Consider the following 23999-nt stretch of genomic DNA (forward strand, 5'->3'; position numbering starts at 1 on the left):
AGGTATCGCATGTAGTAATGACTTGTTCCTTCCAAGTTCGACGCACCATCTAATGATTGCATAGATATAGAGAAAGGGCACTTTATCATACTATCAGTGAATTATTAGAAAACTAATTAAAATGAGAAGACGTCATATTAGGGCATTTTGTTGTAAAGCAAGGTCCAGGTCGATTCCAACAATTTAAACCACATTACGCGCACTGGAATATGGAGTTAGATAATACGTTTTGATATAGAAAATGATTTAAAATATCACATTTTTCATGCCAAATAATCACTTAAAAGACTACTAAAAATATTTATTTAGTACTATTTGTATCGATTTAAAACTCGCGCAATTATTTCGAATTGAACTGGGGTCCTAGCGCTGGAGCGTCTTATGTACTTGCTAGACCATGATTCCGGAAGATTCGCTAACCGTTCACGTATCTTTAGAAATGTCGTGCGGTTTGTCTGCTTGCGTCACCGCGATGATTCCGGGATGATGGGGAATAGTTGATATATTTGCGGCTTTGTCAATATCGTCACACTGCCCTCTCCACCAAAGATGGTAGATATCGGCAGAAGGTTCCCCTCTTGAACAAAAACTCCTTTAGAAATAACAATCAACGCTTTTCTCCAGAAAATGACGGTCAGAAATACAGGGTGTTTCTTAACCTATACGCATAAACTTGGGAAATTATTGCTGACGGCTAATAATGACTAATAGTGAAAAAAAAAATTAGTAAAATGGTTTTAGTTACGGAGATAAACGACTTATTAATTAAAATTTAAAAAAAACGTAAATTCTCCAAAATAAATGTTTTCTTTAACTATTATAGTAACTGTTCGAAGTTATTTCCATGACTTTTAATACATAATTGAGCATGCCTAATCCAAGAGTTGCAGACAGCAGCTAATCCAGGTTGTAGTCGAATTTCTTCGGCGGCAGCAAATATCCGATTTCTTAATTCTGGTTCATTGTCAACTTCGGTTACATACACCAGAGATGTTAAGTGGCGCCAAAAATAAAAGTCAAGCGGATTAAGGTCGGGTGATCGAGGAGGCCATCCAATTGGACCACCTCGGCCTATCCATCGTTCGGGGCACATTCGATCCAAATGCCGTCGCACTGGTTGCGCAAAATGTTGGAGCACCATCGTGAAGAAACCACAAATTCTGCCTAATGTGAAGAGGGACTTCTTCAAGGAGTACCGGCAAATTTTGTCGCAAGAATTGTAAATAAAGAGCACCAGTTAGACGATTATCCAAAATGAAAGGGCCAATAAGAATTCCGTTTACAATTCCAGCCCACACATTTACTGAAAATCGTTGTTGAAAGTTTGTTCGCCGAATGGCATGCGGATTTTCAACTGCCCAAAAATACGTGTTGCGAAACTTGTGAATACCATTGCGTGTGAAAATTGCTTCATCCGTAGCTAAAATGTTCCAGGTAAAGTTTGGCTTTAACTGCTGCTGATGTAACAACCACTCGCAAAAGTTTACTCGAGGCGCATGATCCCTTGGAAGTAAAGCTTGTACCCTTTGGACGTGAAATGGATACAGTAATTCATGCCTTAAAATTCGCCAAACTGTGACTGGTGATAAATCAAATTGCGTTGCAATTGTTCTAGTGCTTATGTCAGGATGCTCTTCGATGATATCTAAAATCAAAATCTCCAGATTTAAAATGCGCCTAGGTCTAATGGCTTCACCATGTTGCCCTGGCCTCGGCTGCAAATTTTCAGCTGAACCCTACGCAAAAAAGCTTCACGCGACGGATGATACCTATGAGGAAACCTTTGTGCATAAAGATTAGCTGCAGCCACACTGTTTTGTTTGATTCCCCGCATGCCAGTAACATGTCCATTAGTTCCTCATTTGAAAAATTATGCGGCATAATTTTAATAAAAAACGAAATACGACCACAACTGTATCAACTGATAGCAAAGTAGGTACTACTAAACATAATAAACATCATCCGGACTTATTATATATATTACTTGTGTATATTTTACTTAATTTTTTTTCACTATTAGTCATTATTTATCATTAGCAATAATTTCCCAAGTTTATGCGTATAGGTTAAGAAACACCCTGTATAACAGCATACAAAAACTTTTACGCTTTGCTCAAGGCCACTTCTAACAAGCTGCACATCATCCTTTAGTACAAGTTATCGAACCCGCATGCCAATTTGGGAATTGCCAGGTCCTCTTAGTCTCTTTAGAGAAAACAAAGGGTTCCAAACATTCTTATAGGTTGGTTTCTGCTATGACGCCTCTTTCAAAACTAGGTAAAAAATCTTTTTACCAGCCTCTTTATTAGTTATCATTTCAGTGTTTGCCCGACTCTGCAGTTAAACCGACGTAGCTTTTCCGAACTTCCCTTTTGCAGGAAGTTACCTCAGCTATTCCTCTAGACATTTATAAATCCTTAGCCACACAATGAGTCTACTCAGTTGGAGCAGTAAAAAAAGCTTGATGAAGTTGGTACGACGTAACCCTTTCGACCATTAGATTGAAAGACTATGAGTTAATTGAATGTCAAATTTGACTCTGGTTAAATTTGCCACAGCTCAGCGTCTTTGTAGTTTATATAACAAAGAGCTATTCGGTTAAAGTGCTCGAGCCTTACCCCGCGGCGTCTTCTGTATTCTGTAAAAAACATCATTGATGATTTCCAAAACTATAACCCATTCCAGGATGCTTGAAGTTTCGATGTAAGACCTTTTCGTCTCTAGGGTCGTAAAGCCAAAACCAAGTCACTGTTGTTGTACCTCTAGTCTTTGGCATTGACATCAATACGTCACAAAAACGCGCATTTAACTATGAATAATATCCATTGTTCTACGCAACTTATTGACGTAGACCTCTATGGCAACATCGAGTCCTGGCAGAATCTAACTTCAGATTGCATGGAATTAGAGAGTTCCATTGTACTCAATATTATTTGATATTGGGAAAACATTTTGCAACTTCTTTCCAAGTTGGCTTCTTCCCTTTCTTTATCCAGGTTACGTTAGGACTACCTGGAAATTGGAGTCTTTCTCTTGGTCTCTTATAAGATTGACATTTTGCTGAGTATCTTTTTCCTCTGCCCGATGGCAATATGTACAGTGTTCTGGACTGGATATGCCTTGAATCTCTTATCATCTCATCTGCATTTTCATAAATTCTCCTTGCTTACGGTCCTCAGTGTCAAAATCAAACTGTGGCCTCTCAATTTGCAACATGAACTTCCTCCCATAGATATATTTTTAGAAGCGTTCCATCGCTTTGATCTTTGATGATACATCATTGAACAGCTAGTAACTCTCAGAACATGACGAATATGAACGTGACATATTTACCGTCTGGCTTGGACAGTGTCTTACTAAAATAGTTAATAAAACATCGTCAGCCTTAAAAATACTTCTTCTAGAATTTTCATATGATCCTTAAACAATTTTCCTAAGTCAATAATGTCATAAAAGGGTAAACCAGACAAGTCTTCTAGGACAGTGCTGTTAAAATCGTTTTCATCAGCCGGTTAAAAGTGGCAGAAGCCCTACGAAAGTTTTTTTTTCCGATCTACAGGGGCCAACTTAACTTCCCAATATTCACTAGGTCTAGCTTGGAACAGATCTTCAATCCAGCCAGGGTGTCCAAACTGTCATCAATACGAGGAAAACAATAAATGTTTATCTAAAGTTTATATAAAATGTTTAAATATCATTAAAACATTGTGTAAATTGCGCTTCATCTTTTAAACTTTTGCTTTTTCACTAATTAAATCACTAGAACGCACTTCACCGTCAAAATCTAGATCATTTGAAATGGTTCAACCAAAAATATAAAAAACAAACGGATTAGACTAGTTTTGATAAACATAATCTTCTTATCGATATGTATAACTTTGTTCTTTAAAGGCTTTACTGTCGTGATTAAGTGAGGAGCGCCCAAGTAAAAGCAAACATATGATCAAATTTAAATAAATTAGTTAAATATTAGTTAAAAATTGGCTTAGTAATGGTAGCCACATGCACAAAACTTAAAAGTAACCTAACCAAAAGCAAATAAATCCGGACCATTTCATATGTTAAACATTGCTGGCCTGAGCAAAAACGAACAAATGCTCAAGTAGCGCCCGATCAAAAGCAAACATATGTTACCAGCCAATCAGAATCCGGTAAAATTGATCAGGTGACGGAAGTTTGATTTACGAGCTTTGGGGCTAGAAGTTCGTTTGATGTTTTTATTTTTCACGTGTTTTTGTTTTCAAACAGTAGTCAGTACGTCGTATTTAGTACGTTTTTCTAAAGTACCTATTTAAGTAAATAAAAGTGTGAGTGTTAAGTTTTTGGCATGGAGGAGATTGACGAGGCTTCAGTGACAGTAAGGGAAGCAGCAAAAGGTAGCAGAAAGAAGCAAAAGAAAAAATCTAAGCAAGAACAAGCAAAAAAAGCGCGGATTTTTAGACCTCTGGGTTCCAAGGTTTTTGTGGGATGTACTCATAATTCAGCACGCTTTTTATGTAGTAAAGTTCGTCCTGGTGATGCCTTGTTAATTCGTGGAAAGTTGCAATCGTGTGGGAGTAAAGTTGCTCAAGATAATAAAGTTGCGAATTGGATAAGTGTCTCAGATATTAAAAAGAAACATAGACATCAAGAAAATTGTCGAGTTAAACCTCACTCGTTTAACGTTAAATATTATGTGCCAACGCAGACAGGAAAAACTGTTACTGTGTGTAAACAATTATTTATGCATTTGACTTGTTTAAAAAATAATAGATTAAATAACCTTTGCAAATTAATGAAATCTGGCGAGTGCATTGCAGAAAGGAGAGGAGGTGATCGTGTTGGCCGTAAATCATTAAAAAAAAAGGAAAAAGTGCGGAAGAGTTCATAGGAAATTTAAAAGGTAGCGAATCACATTATAATAGAAAAAAGTCTGTACGAATTTATTTGCATAGAGAACTGGCGCAAAATAAGCTGCGTGCAATCTATAACGCATCTATTGCTCCTGCATTTCAGGTATCTAGAACAATGTTTCAGAGAATTTTTTCACAATTTAACATTGGTTTTAAATCGCCTGCTTGCGATGTTTGTACATACTGTACGAGGCTATCACTGCAAATAAAAAGTAAAAAAGATGTTGCAAACAAAAATAAATTGCAGCTGGAGAAAAGAGTCCATAAAATGAGAGCAGCTGCATTCTATTCTCTGCTACGTAAAGATGATAACGAGGATACGATAACGTATTGTTCTGATATGCAACAAATACAGCCCTTACCAAAGACACAGATCCGTGAAAGTTCTGTCCAGAATATAACTTTGTATTTTCCGGTTCGAGGCCACAGTTTTTTGCCTGCCGACAGAGTGTTTGGAAGGGTGGAACGAAAATTGAAGAAACTGACCACTATAGTTTCCAAGACGGAGTATTTTGAAGTTTATGAAATGTTCGTACTCTCGGCGAGGACTGGGTTTTACAAGATACTAAGGCACTTTCCGCAATATATCGTAATTTAGACAATATTAGCAACTTAAAGAGAATAAAGATCCTCAAAGAAAAAAAAGGAAAAATGTTTTTCTGTTTTAGTACATGGTCATATGTACCACAGATTTGATGAAGATACATCGCCTGCTACACTATTAAAAAATTAAAAAGAGGAGTGTCGCCTCAGAAAGCTTGCTCTTATGTTATGAATCAGATTCCTTTACAACACGCAATAGCAGGCTCGAAAAAGAAAGATGTGGATTCCCTTCTAACTAAACTTTATGGTGAAACATGGAGAGAATGTGAAAGTTTTTCTGCTAGAAACTGGTATTCAAACATCCTTGATGATGGAGCAACCCTGCCAGAAGTATCGGCAAGTTCAGAAGAAGATACCGCAGAATATAACTGCTTAGACGATGATCTTGGTGTGCATATTTGAAGATAAATAAAGTTGTGTCTGCTTAGTTTTTGTTTTATTATAAAGATCAGTTTTGGGAGCCTGCGAAAACAATAAAATATAACTTAGCAAAATTAAATGGTTTAAACAAAAGCAAATATCTCATTCGATAGTCTGATCAAAAACAAACATATTATGTTAAACCCAATCAAAACCAAACAAATGGATAATAAAAATGTAAATAAATCTTTTAAAAATAAAATATAATTTGAACTCTTTAGTTTTATTTTGTTGCTAAATGGTACAGAACAGGTTTTTTATTTGTTTGCATCTTTAACATTCTACAATTTAAATAAAAACATTTTACGCTTTAACTCAGTTTCTTATTTCAGGCATTTGTTTGCTTTTGCTTGCGCGCTGCGCTCCTCAAGTGACCTTACATTTTGCCTGAATGAGCGCCATCTATTGGTGCATAATATTTGCGGGCTATGATACAAATACGAAGTCAGGAAGAAAAAACATTTCTATTCTGACCTAACCTTACCTTACAAAACAAAACAACGTGTTTGTTTACATTTTGTATTTAGTTAAGGAATAACTAACAAATTATTGTTTTTTTCTTACAAATTATTTAATTAATCAATTCAATATGTTAAAAACTTATATTAACACAGTGCCTTATACAAGATTAGTTCTTATTACAGGTAAACATGAAGATAATGTATTCACTACCTCTTGGTACAATTATACATATATTTAGTTCATAAATAACAATTAATATTAATTGTTTTAAAAAATGAAAATTGTTTTTTTTTTTAGATTCTTTACAAGCCAAAGATCCAAGAATATTAAATTATATAATAAATCAACACTTGCAACAGGCTAGGAACAAAATTCACTATTTTGTATTTGAAGGTGTCTTTGACAAAACTAAGGACAAATATAGATCGACAAGTAACATAGTGTTTTATAATTTTGTTACTAAGGATGAACAAGAAAAAAGCCATGAAGAATTTGAAAAACTAATCTTGTCTTTGAGAGAAAATGATGTTTTAGTTGTTGATTCTCTTGCAAATGTTATTTTTCTCTATGGAGTAGCAATTGCATACAGACTGTTTAATAGTATTTTAAATAATAAAGGTAATCCATTTTATCTATACATATATTAATATACAGGGTGTTCTGTTGATCATGTTACAAACTTCTAGGACAGATAGAAAACGTCAAAAGAAAAACAAAAGTTCATATAAACATGGGTCCGGAAAAGCTTCCTCAGGGAGCTAGAGCTCTTTGAAAATAACCTTTAAAAACTAGTTTTTTTTGAATAGCTCCGGAACTACTTTAGCTACCGCAACCAATTTTGGGAGGTAAATTATTGTTAGTATGTTTATTCTTTTGAACCTACTAAATAAAAAAAATATTTACCAGGGGCTTCAGAATCAGGGGAGTATTTGGTAAATTTAGGCCTATTTCTTTAAGACTTTAATTTCTGCCCGTTTGGGCATTAGATTATGATGTTCCTATGCTTTTTACATAAAAAAGGTGCTCTTAGTAAAAGTCGGTAAATGGTAAATATCACCGTTTTTGTGAAAATTGACGAAAAGCAAGTTATGAGATACAAAAATGAATTACCTATTATTATTAATAAACAATTAAAAAAAAATTTGGCGTAAATAAAAAATAAATGTTTAAAAAAAGTTAAGGTAGCCACTTTACTAAATTGGTACTCAAATTAATTAACTGCCACTTTAATTACCTTGAGGCATTAAAGGTTTAAATGATTTTAAGGGTAATAAAAAACCAACAAATTAACAATTTTAGAAACGTAAACAAATTTTATTAAAGATTGGTATTACAAAAATAAACTTAAAATATTAACTGCCGCCACGATCGATACATTTATTGTATCTACGCACCATATTAAGGTTGACATGGTTAAAAATATCAGGCGTGGTTTGGATTACTTCAGCAGCTGCGGAAATTCTGACCACCAGGTCTTCTTCTGACTCGACTGGAGTTTCATATACGAGACTTTTCATATGCCCCCAAAGAAAAAAATCTAAGGGTGTCAAATCTGGTGAGCGCGCTGGCCAGGTGACAGGGCCTCTGCGGCCAATCCAGTGAAAAATGAGCTGGCGCTCCATCGTGTTGTAGCCATAAGTTCTGACGTATATTAAGGGACAGATCATCTAATAGTTCTGGCAGTACATTTCTTAAAAAATTTAAATAAATATTTCCCGTTAAACGAGGAGGCAACATAATTGAACCAATTAAGTGTTCTCCAACAATGCCGGCCCACATATTGACAGAAAACTTATGTTGATAGCTCCTAAAATGAATACCATAAGGGTTTTCCTCACTCCACACATGATTATTCTTAGAATTAAAAATGCCTTCTTTCGTAAATAAAGCCTCGTACTGACGAGGCTTTATTTACAAAAAAGGACATATTTTGGAACTTGAGGTTCTTCTGTACACCGGTCAAGAAACCACTGGCAAAAATTCACGCGGGGCATAAAATCATTGGGTCCCAATGATTGCACCTTTTGCAGGTGGTAGGGCCGAAGAAGCTGTTCCTTAACAACGTTCCATACCCTAACATGATTTACATGCATCGCATCAGATACTGCTCGAGTACTTACTGATGGGTTATCTTCAAATCGCTGAAGCACTTCCTCAAAATCCGGGATTCGGATGTTCCTTTGCGCGCCATTATCTTGGCGTTTTATTTTAACGGAGCCAGTCTCCCTGAGCCGTTGATTGACCCTTTCAAAAAGTGTGTGAGCTGGGGTTCGCCTTTCGGGAAACCGCTATTCATATAGTCGATAAGCAGCACCATTACATCGAACTTCCCCATAAATTAAAAGCATATCGGCGTACTAAGCAAAACTGTAATCTTCCATTACTTAACCGTAATAAAAAGGTAATTAATATCATGTAAAAAATACTGACAGTGACAAATTTAAAAAATACTGACAGTGGCAATGAATTAGCATTATTATTATTATTAAAATTATTAATTCAGGTGCTGTATCTTAGTTTGGTTTTAGTCAATTTCCACAAAAACGGTGATATTTACCGACTTTTACTAAGAGCACTTTTTTTATGTAGAAAGCATAGGAACATAATAATCTAATGCCCAAACGGGCAGAAATTAAAGTCTTAAAGAAATGGGTCTAAATTTACCAAATACCCCCCTGATTATGAAGCCCCTGGTAAATATTTTTTTTATTTAGTAGGTTTAAAAGAATAAACGTACTAAAAATAATTTACCTACCAAAATTGGTTGCGGTAGCTAAAGTAGTTCCGGAGCTATTAAAAAAAAACTAGTTTTTAAAGGTTATTTTCAAAGAGCTCTAGCTCCCTGAGGAAGCTTTTCCGGACCCATGCTTATATGAACTTTTGTTTTTCTTTTGACGTTTTCTATCTGCCCTAGAAGTTTGTAACATGATCAACGGAACACCCTGTATATAATTCATATATATTAATAATACCACACTTACTTTCTTACACTAGGGTATAGACTACTGTTAGACAATATTTAAATGAATTAGGGAACACCAGTATCTAGAGAGTTTTTCCTATAAAATCTAAATCTTAAGCATTTAAATACACTGGCCCACAAAATTAACCGGACAACGAAAATTTGGTTCAAATTCAATACCTACTTAATAACTTTTCCACTATTGCATCAATGTTGATAATTTTTTGCTGAGTTTTAGGCCATTTTATTGACATTTTTCAATATTGAAGTTACACAAATTTCTGACAGATTTGTTAAATGTGTACAATATTAATGTCATGTAAAGGCATCATTATTTTTCATGTGATTTTAAACAAATGGATTTATTTAGAATGTGAAGAAAAGAGGTGTAAGTGTAACATCTCAAAATATTTGTAAAAAAGTGGTCAACAAAAATAAAACAAAAAATTGAGTTTGCAACCTAACAAGTAGAACTGTAAGAATCTATTTATTTGATGGAAGGAAAAGTTGCTGTTAAAAAGCCCTTTCTCAAAGAAAAATAGAACAAAACAACATTGGCTGAATTTGGAAAAATTTGCTACAGAGCATGTTTCTTAGTATAAAATCAAAGGGAATAACATTCTGTGCACTGATGCAAGCAAATTATGACAGATTATATGGATGTTGACTTGACATTCTTTGACTGTTTGCAATTCAGCCTGGAGATATTTTTCTTAATCTGGATAGAGTCACACATTAATGTTGGATAGGTATCAATCTCAGTACAAAGAGATATTGAACTTGAAATTGCTATAGATGTTAGGTATAACAGGGCAGATCAAGAACATTCTTCTAAGATTGGACAATATTGCTTTGTTGAAAAACATAACTGCATTTTACTATTCCCCTACTTAAACCATGTGAAACGTCATCCCTTGTGAAGTTTTAGATCCCTATATTTAAATGTATTCCAATATAAAAAATCAACAATTGTTTAATATTGTCTTAGATCCTAATGGGTATTCAATAAAATACTTTAACAGTATTAATAATCTATTTATAACAAACTGTTTGTGAGCAGTAACTTCTTTGAGTAATTGTCTTGCAGGGATTTTTCAAGTACTTTTTCATTAATTATCTTATTAAAGAATATGTTATAGATATTTATATTTATTATATATTTTCATTTGCTGAGGACAATTATATCATTAGCTATCATAAAAATAAAACATGGCAATAACAATGAATAGCTGGTATTACAATTGTTTGGTAAAAAAAAATGGAAGAAACAACCACTGTTTCACAAACAATATTTTCCATGGATCAATGGATGAAAACATTATTTTCAGTCATAAGTGAAATAAGGCAGCAACTAAAATATATAAGGAAAATGACAACAAATGAAAGTCAGAATTATTGACATAAGTTTGCATTTATTTTACAACAGACTTAAAAATATAAAACCCTTATAAATTTAAACTGTCCGTAACTACTTTTTAAATATTTATTTAGTAATAACAAATGATTGATGCAGACATTGGAAAAATGAATACTTTATTTATGATTAAATTTGTATGTTACTAAATTATCATTTTAGAACAAAATTGCATGTGAGTAAATTACAATCATAATAATAACAGTAGTAATAATAATAATGAATCTACTAATAATAATAATAATAACAAAAATTCAGAATCATGTGGTTAAAAAAAAATGGTATTTACTTTATATAGGTGAACAGACATAGTATTAATTTGATGATTGGTTACATATATTATAAGTATATTTGTCAAAAATCAATATATTCAGAAATATATATAGCTTAAGTTAAATGTGTAATAATTAACATTGTGTTGACTTTAAAGTTTTGCTACTCTGTTAAACATTTAATTTTTTTCAAAAATAGCCTCTCTTCTATTTTGTACTTCAGTAAGGTTTTTATTTATACTTTTTAGTCGGATCATCCACTAATACGAAGGTTTAAACTATCAAATAAGTTTAAATTGTATATAATGTACATAATTGTTTTTGCATTCTTATTTTGAAAAAAGATTTAAAATAGAGGTATAACATACAACTTTTGTATTTTATCACATTAAGTTTAATGATTACCTACTACTACTTCTTTTTCGAAATCTCATAAACGTATAAGCCTGAATCCACATTGGTACGTAATTATTTATTAATCATGTAGTGTCAGCGGATCCGTAATTACGTATCAATGTGGATTCAGGCTAAGAAGTAGGTACTTTTATTTTTAATTAAATGTAAACACAAAAAATATTTTTAGCTTTAAAGCAAGCAGTAACTGTCTTACACAGAGACCTTTTGCTGGGAGACCAAATTGAGGAATATTTTTCGAATTTAAGTACATTTTCTATTGACATACAACCAAAGTTTTTAACAAATAACCGTCGGGTACTTTATAAATATAAAAAGTCGGGAGGAAAAATTATTTCAGAGGTAAGAATATTGTATTTGAAAATGCTTCTTAAAAGTTTAGATTATACCATTAATAATATTGGTTATCCAAATTAATTTCTGATTTTAGCTAGAAGAATACAGATTTGAGGGAAGCCAGTTGATTTCTAGTAAAATAGAAAAGCCAGACATAATGAAATTGATTGAAAAGTCGTCTACATCTGAAGTGAATCCTGAAAACTTATCTACATTTAGAATAGGCCTCTCTGAAGAAGAAAAGAATTTAAGGGATAAAGTAGTCCTACCTTATTTGCCTAAGTAAGTACCAAAACATATTTAATGTTTTGGAATAATCTGTCCAAAGCTTTTTAAAAATTAAAAAGGTTTTTTTTGTTTTATAAAATTAGTATTTAATTAATTTGATAAATAATAGTGCATCCAGCTTTATATAGAGTGCTTGAAAATGTTACCATTATTATCATTACATACATGCAGTTGTGGCCAAAAAAATAAGAGTGCATATCAAATTTCAAATCAAACTGAATTAGCTTCCCTATATGTTGGAATTTGCAAATAAAACACTACGTATTTTCTTCCTGCATTTAATCTGTTTACTTGATAAAATTTATAAATAAACCAAGAATGCCTTATCTTTTAAAAGCAAGTGTTTTTTCATTATTGTTTAAAAATCTTGTGGACAAAAAATAAGAGTATTTCTCTATTGTAACTATTTGGTGTCTGTTTATTCAGATAAAAGATTTTTTTGTGATTTTTCTTAAATACAAGTCAGTTTCAACAAGATCGTTGCATCGCGTTGGTAAATATGGGTCCGCGCAAAGCATTGTAGCCCCGAAGAAAGGCGTCTAATTTTGCAATTAAGGAGTCAAAATCAATCCTATGCGGAGACTGATAAGCTTATTGTACACGAAGTCAGTAAACAACCTTTTTCCACATCTACGTCTATAAAACAAAACTTAAGCCTAAGTATTAGCACTAGGACGATAAGAAGACGTTTGCAAGACCAAAAATTATATGGTCGAGTAGCCAGAGAAGTCCCATTTCTAAGTAAAAGGAATATAAAACAAAGACTGGCATTTATTAAAAATAATTTTAATGAAAATTTTCAAAGAAATTGGTGCAACATTCTTTTTAGTGATGAGACGAAGATCGGCTCAGATGGAAGATTATTCGTTAGAAGGAGGAAAAATGAAGAATATAATCCTAGGAACATAATAGGCACAGTTAAACATGGAGGTGGAAATACCAAACTGTGGGGCCGTTTTGCCTACAATGGAGTAGGTCCCACATTTTGGATTAAAGAGACCATGACAAAAGAAGTTTATTTAGATATCTTGGATAGAGTCATGCTACCATATGCCGAAGAAAATATGCCTATAAGGTGGGTGTTATATATTAATATACGGCACGGATTGTTAAACAATGGTTTAAACAAAATAGGGTTTTAGGTTCTGGAATGGCCATCACAATCGCCTGACCTTAACCCTATTGAAAACCTTTGGAAAGAGCTGAAAAACCGAGTAGCTTGTAAAAAAACAACAAATAAGCAAAATTTATGGAAGGAAGTACAGGAAGCTTGGTATTCCATCCCAGTTCATTTTGGCATTTTGAAACATGCCAAAAGTTGATCGATTCAATACGACGAAGATGCGCAGCCGTCCTCAAGAATAAAGGTTATTCTACCAAGTACTGACTCGCTTATCTAATACTGTCGTTTGTTTCGCGGTACATTGTAATTATAATTTTTTATGGCCATTTTTGAAAAATACTCTTATTTTTTTGTCCTTTTTGAATAACATGTTTTTTTTTTATCATTGATGGCATATGTTGTACAAATATGAAATCGTTATTGTTTTTTTCTCTATGTAGCACAATATATTATTAGGAATATTGAAATAAAACCAGGCACTCTTATTTTTTTGGCCACCACTGTATGTGTTGGTGGTTAAATAAAAAAAAAAGTTGTTTATTTTAATTCTAAATTATATTATGAAAGTTGCTCTATTAGTTTCTATGTAGAAAACCTCAAAACTATATTTTAATTAATATTTAAAAAATTATTGATTTCAAAAGCATACTTTAAATTGAATGTATAACATTTATCTGGTATCTGGAGAATCTATTAACATTTTTCAATATGGTTCTGGATTCTTATTTTTTTACTTTATAATGATATAAGGCGTTGTCATCCAACGTTTTAACACAGGAATTACTACTATCAGAATTTTTTCTTAGTGCGGACATGATTTTTGCTATTTGCAATTTTTGCAAATTACTAATATACAGTTATGGTCATATAAATAGCACACTTTTCTAAATTGCGATAAAAAATATTAAATACCATTTTCTATTTTTTTTACAATATATTTAGCTTAGATGTTCTACAAAGAGTTGTATTTAATTAAAATTAAAAGAGTATTTTAAATATATAAGAAACATAACAAACAAACTAAAGAAATGCTGGCCATTTAAATAGCACACTTAAAAAATATTTACTTTCACCAAAACCAATTTAATATTTTGTTGGGTATCCTTTATTTTTTATAACTTCACTTAATCGCTTGGGTATTGACTCCACCAATTTTGCACACACGCTTGCCGGAATACTGTTCCAAGCCTCTTGGAAGTTTTGCCATAGTTCATCCAGATTTGAGTTTTTTTTAGTAAACCATCGTTTTATTGATTTTGCAGAATGTTTTGGATCATTATCGTGCATGAACTTACATGTAATTGGCATGTAATTAGCATACTTGTATTGGTCCATTATTCCCTCTATACGATGAATAGGTCCAACACCATGCCATGACATTGCTCCCCATATCATAATTGATCCTCCTCCATGCTTAACAGTTTTAATTGTGTACCTAGGGTTTAAGGCACGATTGGGAGGACGTCTAACATAGCATTTTCCATCATTTCCAAATCTATTAATCTTGGTTTCATCGCTCCATAATATGGTTTTCCAAAAATTAATGTCCTTATTTATATGTTGTTTAGCAAATGCCAATCTTTTTTTAATATTTCTTTTTGAAACAAGTGGTTTTTTCCTAGCTACACAACCTTTGAGATCTTTTTCACATAATCTTCTTCTTATTGTTCTTGCAGAAATATTGACGCCATATTGGTCTGCTTTTTCACGTTTTATTTGGGCGGAACTTAAAAATGGATTACCCTTGCTTATTCTAATAATAATTTTATCCATGTTATACGTGGTTTTTCGAGGCCTTGTGAATCTTTTCTTGTTCATTGTGCTTTGAGTGGTCTCATAGAGAGCCAGAGCATTATAAACCATTTTCCTAGAGCAATTTAAATCTTTTGCTATAGCAGAAATAGAAAAGCCTTGATTTTTCTTTTCTATAATAAGAGCTCTCCTCTCTGGTCCACAATGTTTCTTTCTACCCACTAAAAACAAAACTACTCTTGACAATATTCAAAAATTTAAAAGTTAAAATAATACTTACTAATTAACACTCGATATATTTAATAAGAATGAAAGGTGTGCTATTTATGTGTCCAGCCTTAAAACGTTAATATTGGAATGAAATTCTGTATGTGCATATATTTTTAAAATAAACATAAAGTCTTGCATATTAGGAGGAGATTAACTGCTTAAATATTTTCTTATCAGTCAGGAATTTGTTTTTTGTAAGTAATATATGAAAAGGCTAAGTGTGCTATTTATGTGACCACAACTGTACAAATATTACGACGTTAAATTAATAGACTTCTTAATATTGGGTTTTATTAAAGATAGGGCTTTTTCAAGTCCGCCATAGAATTTAGTTCACCTTATTAAGTAAGCATATGATGAAATTACATCAAGAATATAAAAAAATCTTCATTATGGTAGTAATTTCTAGAAGGTCGGTCATCCTATATCCTATCCGGAGTACCATTCTTATAAATATTAAGGATGTACTTAAAAATATTTATTTATTTTTAATTCATTGATTCTGTATACCTAATTTGTTATCAGTTTTTAGTAATAAGCGAAAAAATATTTAAGTATTTGCAAAAATATCAGCTCTGCCTTCAGTGAAAATTCATGATCATATTTGTTCTTTACGATTTTAAAATAAGCATTAAAAATATGGGACCGTATTGAAAAAAATTAAGTTATTTTTAACATTTGATTAAAAAAAGTAATTAATAAAAAAAGTAATACATAAAATTTTAAAGCAGAAAGAACACAAAGCAAAACATATAGAAATATAGAAATAAAACATAAGAAGAAAATATAGAAATTTTCATGTAACTTAAGAATATTGTCTCTATTAAGAAATGTCAATTGATAAATATTTATTACTATAAAATGTTATCTAAACAATTAAAATTAATACTACAAAGTGACAGATAATAAATATATAATCACAGATCAATGCATACATTTATACTTCTTAATTATAATAGATCTGTATAACTCTTATGATGAAGGTCGGCTTTTTCTAGTGTACAATTGATACTTTTCAAAATAAAAGAGTACTTTTTTTATTTTGAATCTCTATTTCTCCTAGATGGCAGTGCCATGAGTAATCCTGCCAGCTATGTTCTAGCCAAGTTTTGTAGTTAATTACGTAATTGATTATATTTGAAAACAACTGTGTGAATATATCCCTAACACTGGTATTGCTGTTATTAAATTATTTCAACAATTTTCGTATAAAAATAGTTTGAATGGAAGCTGAAAAAATAATGTTATCCTTATTGGATGTTATGGGTATAAGAAACAGAACATGGTTCATTATCTATTGACTAGTGCCGAACACAAACAAGTCCTAACAGGAACTTATATTATAAACTCTTCCCATAATACTCAACCTAAAATTGGTACAGTTTAAATTGAGTATCAATATTGGTAATTTTTTTCTAATTTAACCGTTTTCGTATCTATAGTTTTTAAGATAGCAATACTGACATACACTATTTTAGACATCTTGTATATGTTCGAAAATGCATAATATTAATAGAATTTGTTTTGAATTGAAAGTGAATTTATGTACGAAATTAAAACTGGAAAAAAGGCGACTAAAATGCTGGTTTAGATCTCTCGCAAAATAGATTTTACCTAAGGACGATTAAAAATAAAGCCAGTTTTTAAATTATTAACAATATAGTAAATCTATATCACAAATTGAACATATCATTATAGTGTTGTGTATTTTAAACAATTGGCTAGTGTTCTTAGACATTTATTTTGTGTTAAAAGTTTTTATATGAAATTGAAAATCTTACTTTTTAAATAATTTTTAGACCGGAAAATGATAAATCTCAACAGGCAGAGGGTAAAATATTTTACGAGTTCGATGAACAGGACGATTGGGATGAAGAGGACCCTGATGATGATTTAGATATTTAGCGGGAACTATGAGCTTACTGAAAGATCTTATATATACATGTTTTAATATAAAATAGAATTTATATATTATAAGCTTAATTTATATGGCATGTTTAAGAGAGCTATATTTTTTTTTAGTTATTTTTAGGTGTAAAAAAATGTGATGTTACTTTTATTGCTTTGCAAACTTACCTTGTTAATTCTGTAATATATATTATTGACCTGTAAATTATTTGAATTGAATTTTTTGTATTACATTAATTATTTCTTAATACGTTTTTTAATTTTTCAAGAACAGCTTATGCACTTGGTATTTGTAAATCAAATTTTGTAGAACTAACAAAATTGTTTTTCTGTATAAATTGAATTTAATTTTTTCTTACTTATTTTCAAGAGTAGTCTATTAATTTTTATGTAAAACAACTTCAATTTTAGTTTAAATTTTAATACCTGAATGCTGGAGGTCAATTATCAATATAGAATGTTGACAATTATTGATAGCAGTTTATTTTGTTAATATTAAGAAAAATATGTTCCACTTTAGATTGATGCAATTACAGATATAACGAAAAAATTTGTCTTGCTAAATCTGTATTAGAACAGAACTATTTTTTTTTATAACACGGACATTTGTTTACTATCTCTAAACCAACGAGAAAGTAGTGGAATCGGTATATCATATCTAGTTATATAGAAATTAACGGCAGGATTCAATGAAAATTAAATAGTGACCGCATCACGTTTTTGGTTCCTGTTAAATCAAAGAGACTGCTACTTATAGAAAAATATATTTGCCCAATAATTTGTTAATTGTTTAATTACATCATAAAAGTTTCATTAAATCAGTTTTTTTTTCTTCACAAAAAAGAGTATATAGGTGGAGGCAGCTTAAGAAGGAATCACTACTACAACAACTCTAAAATGCTCTTTGACTCTTTTTCCCCTACATACAATATTTTTAAAAATCCCTAATTTTTAGAAATAAAAAGTTAAGTATCATATATATATATATATATATATATATAGTGTATTTTATATTTGCATTAAATTTACAAAAACTTCAGAAACACAGGATGACAGTGATATTCTTCCGGGCTTTTTATATTTGCTTTTTCTAATTCTCTAATATCTTGAAATGTAAGGATTCTGAGTTTGTTTAGTACTTTAAGAAGCCTGTTCTGAATTATGACGGTTCTAGCCGCCCATATAAATTTTTTCAAAATCATATAGCGCCTGAACCAAGGTGCTATTAGACAAACTTTTGTTTTGGGATCTTCTGTCTGCAAAAATAGAAATTACTCATTATTTTAATATTACAGGTAAGTTCTTATTAAGACAAAATTATTTGAATAGCCGAATTTTCTTATTGGTTGTTCCTAAATATGATATTGAGAAAGTCCATAACCAAAAATTAAAGCAGCGCGCTGACATTAACTAAAACTGCCTCAATCATCCGCTCAATATGTAGTTGATTTTCAATAATTCTTGGTACCGTACACTTGCGAGTTTCCAGGTAGAAAATCTTGTAACGTCTTTACTATATTAGGTAGCGTCTTTACTACGTGTGTCCCGAGATGTTGCGAGGTATGATCGTTCTATCCTTGTCGCACCTTTGGGTCTAGGTGGCGCTTTTCATTTTTCGGTATTATCATCTTCCTCAGATGATTGATTTTTGAGTGATCCAAATGAAACGTAAACACTGGACATTATAATCCAAAAGTGCAACTTCCACCAGGAATGGCGATACGCGTAAAATCAGGGTGAGTAATTTGAATTGGCGTAAAATAGGCGGCAGAAGGAATAACATCTTATTAATAAATTGTCATGATCAGTAATTAATCTCTACAAATAAGGATGTGACGAACTTTTTATTGTAATTTGTAATGAATATTTAACAATCTTTCATCTTCGCAGTGCAAAAACAGACGTTCGTTAAGGGTTTTTTCGATAAATTGATCCATCATTATTTCAAGGTCCAGATTGTCAACAGCATGTACTTAAATTTTTGACATACTTGTTACTTTCGAGCCAAATTGATTGAAACTTGGAATCGCGAGAAGCTTTTCTAAATCGAAAGTAACAGCTTCTATTTTTATATAAGAATCAACTACGTAAAAGTCAGACGTTTGGAGATCTTTGTTAAGAATCTCGATTCTGTAAAAAATTTCTATTAGTTTTATTAAAAAAAAATAAAAACGATTCTATGCGTTTCAGGAAACCTGGCTTTGGCTAAAATGATGCTGTCGATCCCTTCTGAACAGATCTCCGAAAAATTTCATCGAAATTCTTTCGTTCTTAAAATCTCGTAGTTTTTAAGAACGCTTTCATTCATCTAAATTTATCTAAATACAAAATAATTAAAATAACGAATTAGTAATTTTACAACGTCATCCCTAGTGAGTTAATATGATGTCAAGTTTCTGAAAACATTGTGTAAATTGTATATATACCAGGCTTGTTTGCAATTGGCCATCTTTCACGAAATTTACGTACCTATTAGATAAAGGAGCTCATTTATTTTAAGATCATGATGAGATCATTACTGTCGCTCTAGCATAATGCTTATTTCTAACGAAAAATTTGAAAACTCTCTGCAATCATATAAGTGGTTTTAAACTGTAAATTATGAACGAAAATACAGTTAAATTATTCTGTTTAAGTTACTTATAATAAAAGCAGGAGCTTTTTTTATAAGCTTTTTGTTGCTTTTTTGTTTTACCATCCGGTATTCACAATTTTTTTCGGTATTTTTATGGCAATCACCTTTTTCCCTCTTCCCTGCTTTTTTAATTTAATTCAAAGTAAGTTCGTAAGCAACTGGACAGAGTTCAGGACACATGAAGTTCCTCTTTTTCTTCTGTTAAGTCTATAAGTTGGCAGTAAGGACTTGGCCCATGGACCCATGTCTCTCTGGCAGGGACAAGTAGAAGGAAGAAACAAAGTCCGCAATAATAAACTGCGGATACAGATGGCTGCATGGAATAAAAAGCCCCCTGATAGCTCTCATAGCAGATCCGCCATTACAGCTACCACGGCTGATAAAGTGAGTGGTACTGCTGCTTATTTTTTAGTGAAAATATGCGAAATCCTGGTAATTATCCAAAAAAGGCTATGTTTAATAAAATACAGCAAGTTCTTAAAGAATGATAAACTTTTACATAGGTTTACGCATATACTTACATACATCATTTTTCGAAGAGTTCGTTTTTTTAAAAGTTGTCCAGTTTCGTTAGGTAGACTTTTTGGACAGCAGCAATATGGATCACATTCCTACAAAAAAGATATGTTTAGTACCCCTATATTTACACTACTTTGTGCTTTGTCTTATCGAATGCTAAAACATCCCAAATAATTCACTCTGTAAAAAAAAAGTCAATTAAATTAGATCTCCCTTTTCCAGTTTCCTGATTTTAATATTTTTTTAAATATAATTTTGAACAAATGGCCAGTGGGATAGAATAAGAAAAATGAATATTTCTGGTCTACTGGTGAAATGCCGATAGCGATTTCCATAAGTCGCTAGTGTGGATGCTTTCTTGATAAATGATGAGATACAAGATTGCCTTCAGATTTATATTCTTTCAAATTATTCCATAACATAGGGGACTCAATTTAAAACTAAAACCTACACGCTTGTCTAGCGGTAAAATCACGATTCTTGTATAATCCAAATTAATTAAAATAATTTACAAAAACTTAAATAAAATTATGTATCAGTTTTGTAGGTGTATTGTTAAAAAAGTTTTCTCCTGTTGCATCGCATAGTTCAAATATAGGTCTGACTGACTTAAGGTCTGTGTGCAAAAAAAAACAATGATTTAAATACAATAATAAATCTAAGTTAGAAAATAAAAAAAAACGACAATAACGTTTCTCCTACTCCACTTCTACTAACTAGACTTTTAACCAAATGGAACATAGAAAAGCCCAAAGTTCCTTTGCCGAGACAGGGAGTGTCCTATCAGTCGTGACTTATGTCGCATGACTTCATCAAAAATTACTTTTGTTTTCTGTATTTTTTGAACTTTATAAATACGCAATAAAGTAATGCTTTTTATAATATGCATAGCAATAAATCTTTAATGTTGTCTCATCTTTAAAATTTTTTGCTTCTTACAATGTTTAATGCTGGTGCTTTTTCGAAATCAATTGATAAAGTTAAAGCAATTTAAAAGTATAGGCTTTTCTTAATTAAATTAAAAAATTCTTACTTCTTCAGGATCAGCTTTGGTCTCCTTCAAAAAATTTAAATACTCGGCACATAACATTTCCTCGTACTCGTCATGTAGCCTAGTTTTCTCGCAAGACATGGTATCCGTATTCATGCGATTATATGCTCGCACAGCATTTAAAAAATCTTCTTTCTTTTTATTGTATTCAGCTACTTGCTCCTCTCTAGTTTTGTTCATATGGTCCAATAGCGAATCTTGATTTGATACACATTTATGTTTTCTTAACTTAGGATCTTTAATGATTCGTTTAGAGATTTCTGCATGAGTAAGTATATGAGGAGTATTGGATTGATTTTTTGCTTTTTTAGACATATTCGTATTTTTGTTATTAATATTTTTAAGAACACAATGTCAACTTAAATATTAGGAATGTTCACATTTTATAATATAACAGAAGTTCGAACTTATATATATTTTATATGCACATACAGGAACATCCTCATCCATCAGGCATAAACTGAATTTATACTTAACCTCTGTGTACTATATTGCCACCTGACTTGCATTAACTGTCAATCTCTGAGATAAAAAATAAGACTTTTTATGCACTCTTTCAAGATCCGTTTTAAAGGCTAGAATAATTTGAAAACAAAGTTGGAGACAAATAATTTTAAGAGAATAATTTTGACGTCGAAGCAAGCAAGTATATAAGATCTAGAAAATTTAAACTACCAAGATTTACAATGTAACAACTGGTTTACAAATAAATAATATAAATTGAGTTCCTTAAACAAGATAAACTACTAAAAACTAGATCCTCTAGATGAAATTATTATACTAAATGTAAGTAAAATCCTTAATAATCTACTAGTGAATGTCAACTACAAAATGGAATCATATCACTAGAAAGATTTAAAAAATAAGTAATGTTTTATTAATTTGTAACGCTGGTCTCGTCTCATGGTTAAACGACCATTTGCAAACGCTTTTATCCGTAGATCATAGTGCTTTGGGCCCCTCAGTAATAATGTCTAAAGCTCATCTCCCTAGATAACTTCATGAATAGAAGAATAATATACTAATAAAAATGGCTATACACACGTATCCCAGACAGTTTGTTTGGGGTTTTCCATACTTCCATTTGTTAGAATACCTGTTACGCCAAGTTTCATCATTGGTCAAAGCGTATTTCTTTGGGGACACCAAATCGGCATATCCAATTCTGGCAATTCCGCCATTATAGTTGCTTTTTGATTTGGAATGAGGTAAGCATCGGATCACTTACTCAAGTATAATAACATAGAGATTTCCAGAGTTACTGGTGAAAAGAGATCCTGCTGTGTCAATTGCACTTTTTTTCAAAAGATGCTTTCCCAGATTCTGCTTCAACAATTTATCTTGTATAATCAACAAATTCTATTGAGCTCAGTAAGATTTACCTCTGGAGATTTTCCGTTTTGTTTTTTATAATTTCTTGAGACTTCAGCTCTTAAATATAAGGCCAGTTTGCCATCACATTGATTCTGTATTATATTATCTGCATACATACCATAAGCAATACATTCTTTTTTAAAACAATGTTGACAACTTTCAGTTCGACACCACAGTTTTCAAACAAAGACGCATTTCAGAGAAGCATCATTAGTCCTAAGAGTGAATCGTTAATTCTACAAATATTTATGAAAGTGTTTAATACCTTTTACAGCAGCAGCAAAAGTTCTTGTCTGGTCATACAATTATTTCTTTCTGGCTTAATAATGTTTTACTGAAATAATCAAATCTTCGAATTTTTTAAAAAGGGCTGTAATTACAATTTTAAAACGAAATAAACGTGTGTCCATGAAATAAAAATAAATAACTCTGGTGATTACATTATGTATTTGTAGATAGTACATAAGGATCTCTCCTGTTTTGGTCATCAATATCCGATTCTATAGATCCTGAAATTGTTAGGTATTTATAACATCCAATTCTAATATGGCGTTGACCATAATTTCTAATAAATCTTAAACAAGTACTTGCTTGTGGAACGTTGTTAAGCCAATGGTAATCTTTACTTCACGTTGTCCAATGAACGTGATTTGTTTACCATTTGCTGATTAAATTTGATGGTGTTCAACTTTTGCAGTGAGCTACGATATTCGACTTCATGATGGTGTGACTTGATCCTGTATCCACCACCATCTCGCATTCACGGCCGCATATTTTTCGCAGTAATACCAACTTCTCTCGAGGATATAGCAGGTGAACTAATCTGATACGCTGGGCCAGTGCGAGTTTTTCTCCTCCTTTGGATCAACCAATTTGTTTTATCTGGAAATGTCTTCTTGTTAATTGAAAATCTGGTTTATACTCCAATCCATTAGACAAGGCTTCCGAAATAATTTTCTGGTAAGAGTACTTACCTCTTCTGGATTTTCAACATCAATAAAGTATTATTAAATATTTACCAAGCGAACAACATTGGCCTTAGTCTATATAGGAGGCAGGTTGTCTTTGCCTTTAGTCTTCTGTTTGTCTTGTCCTAAAGAAATTAAAAACCAGAAACGGGTGGCAGCAATTACCATATTTATTGTTTCTGCTTTCTTACTTATGGAGTATCTCGACTAACCATGTCGACACAATGTCGAAAATCATTTTTTATGCTTACTTTCTTTTTCATAATATAATATCAAGAATGGTGTTCGCTTTGAAAAACTCATGTAATAATTTTTAAACGCTTACTAAACTCAATG

At 31.8% G+C, this 23999-nt stretch overlaps 1 protein-coding gene and 2 long non-coding RNA genes across 3 annotated transcripts; 2 read left to right on the forward strand and 1 right to left on the reverse strand.

Moving 5' to 3' along the window:
* The first annotated feature begins 3349 nt into the window (after positions 1–3349).
* LOC126750670 (uncharacterized) lies at positions 3350–3718 on the forward strand. The gene is made up of 2 exons (XR_007665786.1): positions 3350–3538; positions 3590–3718. It is a non-coding gene; the product is annotated as an uncharacterized LOC126750670 (long non-coding RNA).
* Positions 3719–6391: 2673 nt separating this feature from the next.
* On the forward strand, positions 6392–17364 carry LOC126750663 (elongator complex protein 5). The gene is made up of 5 exons (XM_050460341.1): positions 6392–6559; positions 6675–6995; positions 11609–11781; positions 11870–12057; positions 17008–17364. The coding sequence occupies exons 1-5, from the start codon at positions 6505–6507 to the stop codon at positions 17111–17113; spliced, it is 843 nt and encodes a 280-aa protein (XP_050316298.1). The 5' UTR covers positions 6392–6504; the 3' UTR covers positions 17114–17364.
* Positions 17365–18104: 740 nt separating this feature from the next.
* Positions 18105–21668, reverse strand: LOC126750666 (uncharacterized). Its single transcript, XR_007665782.1, has 3 exons — positions 21304–21668; positions 20273–20362; positions 18105–18372 (listed from the first exon to the last, which is right to left on the reverse strand). It is a non-coding gene; the product is annotated as an uncharacterized LOC126750666 (long non-coding RNA).
* Positions 21669–23999: the final 2331 nt, after the last annotated feature.

Source organism: Anthonomus grandis, chromosome 2, assembly GCF_022605725.1.
Source record: "Anthonomus grandis grandis chromosome 2, icAntGran1.3, whole genome shotgun sequence".
In the NCBI taxonomy this organism is placed as follows: Eukaryota; Metazoa; Arthropoda; class Insecta; order Coleoptera; family Curculionidae; genus Anthonomus; species Anthonomus grandis.

Coding starts and splice junctions, on each gene's coding strand:
- LOC126750663 (XM_050460341.1), top strand. CDS start 6,505: ATGTTAAAAACTTATATTAACACAGTGCCTTATACAAGATTAGTTCTT. Junction 6,996..11,608: donor TAGTATTTTAAATAATAAAG/GTAATCCATTTT, acceptor AAATATTTTTAG/CTTTAAAGCAAGCAGTAACT. Junction 11,782..11,869: donor GAGGAAAAATTATTTCAGAG/GTAAGAATATTG, acceptor TTCTGATTTTAG/CTAGAAGAATACAGATTTGA.